The sequence below is a fragment of the Tigriopus californicus genome, chromosome 11 (genome assembly GCF_007210705.1).
Source record: "Tigriopus californicus strain San Diego chromosome 11, Tcal_SD_v2.1, whole genome shotgun sequence".
In the NCBI taxonomy this organism is placed as follows: Eukaryota; Metazoa; Arthropoda; class Copepoda; order Harpacticoida; family Harpacticidae; genus Tigriopus; species Tigriopus californicus.
Window position 1 is genome coordinate 14,457,855 of NC_081450.1, and position 5,957 is coordinate 14,463,811.

Consider the following 5,957-nt stretch of genomic DNA (forward strand, 5'->3'; position numbering starts at 1 on the left):
TTGGGTTAGAATTATACTTAATGTACTTATTACTTGACAAAGATATTTCCTTACTGTCTTTGAAACGTAGTCATCACGTTTTTTTAATACTTTTTTCTCTAAACTTGGCAATTCTCAACCAATAGTGATATGACCAGGTTGTTTTTGCTTCTTTTGGGCCAAAAAATACCGGACAGTTTCATCTTACATGACGGAAAATTGCGTCTTTCACTCGGGTTGCTACACCCTGGGTCTGAAAACTGTCGATCGGAGAGCAACGTGGTACTCGGGTCACCCGAACCATGCAGTCAACCAGATTCATGGCCTCGTGCGTGCTCTGCGTCGATCTAGGGAGGCAAGAGTCAGTAGAGCCAGTGCCGTCGGAGGAGCCAGGGACAGAAGGAGCGGGCGGCTCCTACTCCTCCACCTCTGGCACTTCTTACTCTGTCCTCCAAAGTCGACATAATGCACTCGGACATGAAACTGGTCGATTGCATGGTTCAGATTTGCCCTCAATCCACTTACTCTCCTCCTCTCTAGCTTTCCACCCCCAGGGAGTAGGAAACCCTCGTAAAAGAAATAGCTAAACTCTGCCCATAAGTGACACATCTAACGGTTTTTTGCAAGGTTTTCAGAGGCAGGTGATCTGTTTGATAACAAAAACTGTTCCTAGTGATTTATCGACATCAAAAAACATCTTCCAAAGTCTTGAGAGCATAGTTAAACGTGCAAAGTTTAGATCATGCACATTTTAACTGGCACTAGTAAAACTACGTATATGTTTGTGATTTTTTAATTCTAAGTTATCTAGTATTTTGCATCAAAATAGATTTTTACTGAATCACGAGGTGAATTCAAGAATACCTGTCAATGAAGCTCTCGACATGATAAGTGATGGAAATCATGGGATTTGAATGTCATTTTATATTTTCTCGTAGAGCTAAAGAGAAATTGAGGCACTTCAGAATACTTTTAGAGTCTGAATAATGCACATCAAGGGAGCCTCCAAATATTGAATTGGCTTTCGGATTGGGTTGAATGCGAGAAATTATTTGCATAATCATTGGATTATTACTACTACTAGATTACTACACTATCCAATTTCGATTTGATTCGGGCAAGTAAGAACTTCTTTTCAAGATAGAAGTGAAAGTTTTTGTAGGTTGCCCTTCAGAGGTTTATTTTAATCACGAGTCCATTTCATGTTCAGACTGTACTGCCTCCAAGTAAAATGCTTCTGAAAAATGCGTCGATGAATGATTTGTTGTGCCTTTTAAATTTCAGATACTTGATCGCTCCAAACGATCAACACATGAAAAAGTTTCGGCTCTCTTTATAATAATTGGTTCATGTCAATCTTGAAGTTTTTTGAGATGGATGCTAAAGTCCGTGCGTGTCATGTGCCTTTTCAGGGACTTCGTTCTTGCTATATCAAGTTTGGAGACTTGAGCTACCCACAATGGATATCTAAAGCGTATGGTCCGAGAAATGGAATTTTAGAGATGGTGACATTCGGTCACTGACCTTCCCTTTTGTGTTTCAATTGGGTCAAGGTCAGACAAACCACGCGGGGGATAGCCAATTATATTTTCATCAGTTGACTTTGATGGCTATAACTATGAGGGTCCTATAAAGCAAGGTTGAGAAACCTTTAATAACAAAGTATCTGGCGGGATAAGTTGCAGTTACCACAAATTCTTCCAAGTAGTCCTTTTTCGCGGCGTATCGAGAGTCAACGCACAAGCTAAACTCAAGGAGAAAATATTCTCAGAGTTCATTGGATACAATCATATGTACTATGGGACACATTTGAACTGACGCTCTTACCAATAATAGTATTGTGGTAGTGGGGCAGTGCCTGTTCGAGTGTCCAAGATAAAGCCAAAACGAAAAGAATTCGAGCCTAAAATGTCTGATTTAGAAAGTGATGTTTTTTTGGAAAATGCCAACTCAAGAACAAAAATCAGTGCCAACCAACGAATCGAGGATATTCTAGGCTTTGGACGCTTCCAGTTCTTCCAAAGTTGGGTGTACATATTTCTGATTGGGTTCCTTGGAGCCATGACCATGTTCCAATTGGTGTTCCTCATAACCACACCTCCAACAAGATGTGCCCTCCCTGACAACATTAAAGACGAGTGAGAGCAACAGAAAACGGGCAATTTTTCGAAATAACTCGAGGTTGCATGATCGATTCCAAGAAAATTCCGATTTCTTCTTTAGTCCCTTTCTTTATCAAGACCACGTTATGGAATGTGAAATGGCTGAAATCAGCACAACCAATGCGGAATGCATGGCTTTTGGCGGGATGGCTGATTTCATTTCCAACCAATGCTTTCACGAGACGAACAAGGTTAGATTCGTTCAAGAAGCTCCTTGGTCCTTAAACCACTTTAAGACTACTCACCTTTGCAGATATCTTGTCCAAATGGCCAATTCTTCAATCTATCCAGTTCAGATGCATTTCACAGTCTAGCGGTGGAAAATGATTGGGTTTGTGATCAAGCTGATCGAGGGGCAAACCTCATGATGGCTCAAAGTATTGGCTCGATTATCAATGGTTTGATTGTGATGCAACTTAGTGATAGGTAAGGCACTCAAAATGAAGAATCACAAGAGCTAGTGTACATTTCGCGGACATTCCAATCAAATTGTAATGGTGTTTAAGAAAGGTCTTGTATTAAGTTTCACCTTTTACTTTGAAAGATACAACAATATTTGACTGAAAGCGAAACTTTGCAGGCAAGAAATTTGCTTAGATCTGAGCGTTATCATTTCCACCAATATTGTGGATCAGAGAAAAAAATATTGTTCCGAACACCTGGAGTCTGAAAAGTTAAGGCCGATCACAAGAGAAATTTGCTTGACCGTGTCAATTCAAAAAGACTTCCACTCAGTTATTTCGTTATGAAGTGTTTCTCGGAAAAAAATCATCTCTTTTGGAGACGATTTGTGACGCTATCCTAGAGAGATTTAAATTTTGAATAAATTTAATTTTCTGTCAAACAACTAGTTTTAGATCTTGGGAAGCTTTCAAATATTGACGCAATGCAATATCTACCCAAAGTGTACACCCGTAATGGCACCTATTCTTGTGCTTCCGCGGCATTTTCCCCAAGTTTTTTTTCCTTCAGTAGCTTGCAACAACCGTGAACATTTGAAGTATCAATATAAAACATAAAGATGCTCAATGCCCATGTCTTAGCTTTAATTCAGAAAGACTAATTCACGAACTTCTAGAAGTACGGACTGTGAACGAACTTCCCACTAAATCGGGCTGCTCTTGGTTATAGCAACTCTGAGCCACTATTCGAGTTAAAGTAATAAAATAAGAAACGTAGATACCTTCAATTAAAGGTGGGTCAATTTTATATTATGTAATTGTAAATTGGTTTGTTTCAAAGTTATGTTGTCAAAAGCTTATAAAGCTTATAAAGCCAAGAGCAGGCCGAACATTCAAATTCTATGTAATGTTTACTACATACTTTGGACATATCTACTGAGTTCCCTAAGCGTAGGTTTGGGCTCAAACTTGGCCAAGTTCATCTATTTAACAACTGCTCGTATGAAGTGCATTTTGGAATAAAGTGAACAGTTTTGGAGATATTTTTTTTGCTTCAGTTCTCAGTCTATATCTCCAGAAGTTCTTGACTAATTTGTAAACCTTTGATGTTTGTAATAGGCTTGTAAAAGAGAAAATAAGGTAAGCGAAAATTGAAGAGAAAAATACAAGTATCATTTTACAAGTTTTATAAACATAAAAATAGTAATTCCAAACAGATTTGTTAAAACAGCCCTTTGCTAGGAAGTCGATCATTATTGCTAATTTTTCAAACAAAATAATAAAAATTGGAAAACTGATATCAATGTTGACCGCCGCTGGATACTGAACCTATTTATTCCAGTTGGGGGCGAAAACCGGTGATCCTTTTGACCAACTTATTGTTTATTGTGACGCGAACGACGTTCCTCTTCTTCACCGAATATTACTACTTGAGCATGGTTCTCGTGGCTGTGGGATCCGGATATTTTCCCCTTGGTATCAGAGTGGCTTACACCCTAGGTGAGATATAATTTTCTGATGTCTGAAGTTTCTTCAAAGGCCATTTTTGTCATAGCGGCTGAATTTACCAACGAGCGAGGCAGACATCACGTGTATGTGGCCGGGTGGGCCTCTTGGGTTCTTGGAATGGTTTCCTTGGCCATGATCGCTTGGGCTTGCCAGCATTGGTTCATTTATGGTTTGATTACATCTTTGTCAGGACTCTTACTCCTGCCGTTCATGATGCAAGTTTCAACCGTCGTGATTTAGAAAAAAAGACCAACGCTCACATGTATTCATTTTTCAGACTGATGCCTGAATCCCCAAGGTTGCTCTTAAACCAAGGAAAAATCTCCGAGGCCAAAAAGGTGATTGAAACCATCAAGAAATACAACAAAGAACCGGTTCCTCCCAATCTTGGGCTGGAATTGGCTCAAATCTCCAGAGAGGTCCAAGGAGAAGCTGGTTTTGGACTCCGATCCTTGGCATCCTCCAAATATTTGATGATTCTAACCATGGTTCTAGGCGTAACCTGGTAATGATGGTGATTTTAGGATATGTAATTCCAGACTTAATTCTCATATTCGTGTTTAGGACAGTTAATGATTTCTTTTACATTGGTGGACAACTAAACGTGGAAAATTTAGCGGGTAACCAGTTCGTCAATTTTGCAATAATCAGTCTCACAGAGATGCCCTCCGTATTCATTGGAGAATTTTTCATCAACCGGGTGGGCCGAAGGTGGACCCATTGTGTGTGCATGATCTTAACCACAATATGTTTTGCCGCCATCATTCCAATCGCTGAAGGTGACGAAAATATTAAGTTCAGTTATCAAGAATTCAAGGCTAACATAATTGGTTATGAATTAAAGATGACTCGTTGGGATGGCTGGTGACCACCTTAGCCATAGTGGCTAAAACACTAGGAAATATAGGCTGGTATATCAACTACGTTCAAAACATGGAAATCTTTCCGACATGTGCCCGAGTCACTGGAATGAACTTGACCTCAACAGTAGCACTCGTTTTCGGAACTGTGGGCCCATATGTCATTCTCTTGGTGAGTGACAAAATCAAAATCAGGTCAGATGAATAGCGTAAGAAATGATTTTCACGTTTGTTGCAGGGGAAATCCGATATCAAGATGATGTATGGTATCTTTGTCATGATGGGTGTGATTGGAACCATTACCACTAGTTTTGTCCCAGAGACCTTGAAGCAAGAGTTTCCAGAGTGTGTGGAGGATCTGGCTAGGTCCAAACGTTATCCTTACCTCAGTTGGAGGGTTTGGAACGCTGATCAAAAAGAGAGAATGACTAATTCAAAATAATCGAACCTCAAACTTTATACAAATAAAAAAGAACAATACATTCCTTGTGCATCAAGTTCTCGTGATACGCAGTCTTTAAAAACTTCCATTATCAAAATGTCTGGGAATATTCGTGTCTTGCTCTATCCTGAACGTGGATCAATCGAGAAGACGACGTACTCGAAATGTAAATACCCAGCCGTAAAAAGCCAGGTTTTGACTCTGGAAAAAATAAAAAATAAAATTCTTATTCAGGAGGATCTTCAGGCCTGATCATTTCATTCGCCATGGAGAGAACAGCAGTTGTCCATTTCTGAGCAATTAACCTCTTTCCATCCATAAATATTACTTCATGAAGTGAGTATGAAATGGTTGGACAGAGGCATACCAGTATAGTAGATATATCACACATCCCCCAAATCGAATATTCTCACGAAATATACGATTCCCGAGCTATTTTTTGAAACGAACATCTGTCTTCTTGGAGTGAGATATATTTCTATCTTTCAAATTTATGAACAGGATTGAACAATGAAGTCGGACCACGCACTCTCGAAACGTCATCTCCACAGTATTGGAACGTACTTGCGATCAATAAGGGAAGCTCACAACTTTTTCGCCGTTA

The 5,957-nt window shown here is 39.5% G+C and overlaps 1 protein-coding gene across 3 annotated transcripts; it reads left to right on the plus strand.

Moving 5' to 3' along the window:
- The first annotated feature begins 1,756 nt into the window (after window positions 1–1,756).
- On the plus strand, window positions 1,757–5,648 carry LOC131889960 (solute carrier family 22 member 13-like). Of its 3 annotated transcripts, none has more exons than XM_059239200.1 (9): window positions 1,757–2,117; window positions 2,181–2,332; window positions 2,433–2,567; window positions 3,885–4,042; window positions 4,098–4,266; window positions 4,329–4,556; window positions 4,616–4,830; window positions 4,896–5,083; window positions 5,150–5,648. In XM_059239200.1, exons 2-9 carry the CDS (start codon window positions 2,262–2,264, stop codon window positions 5,351–5,353), a joined length of 1,368 nt encoding a protein of 455 aa, XP_059095183.1. In that variant the 5' UTR covers window positions 1,757–2,117; window positions 2,181–2,261; the 3' UTR covers window positions 5,354–5,648. The 3 variants fall into 3 exon arrangements, with proteins under 3 accessions (XP_059095183.1, XP_059095181.1, XP_059095182.1); XM_059239198.1 differs by having other exon boundaries at window positions 2,203–2,332; window positions 2,395–2,567; XM_059239199.1 differs by having other exon boundaries at window positions 1,758–2,117; window positions 2,203–2,332.
- The last annotated feature ends 309 nt before the right edge of the window (window positions 5,649–5,957 follow it).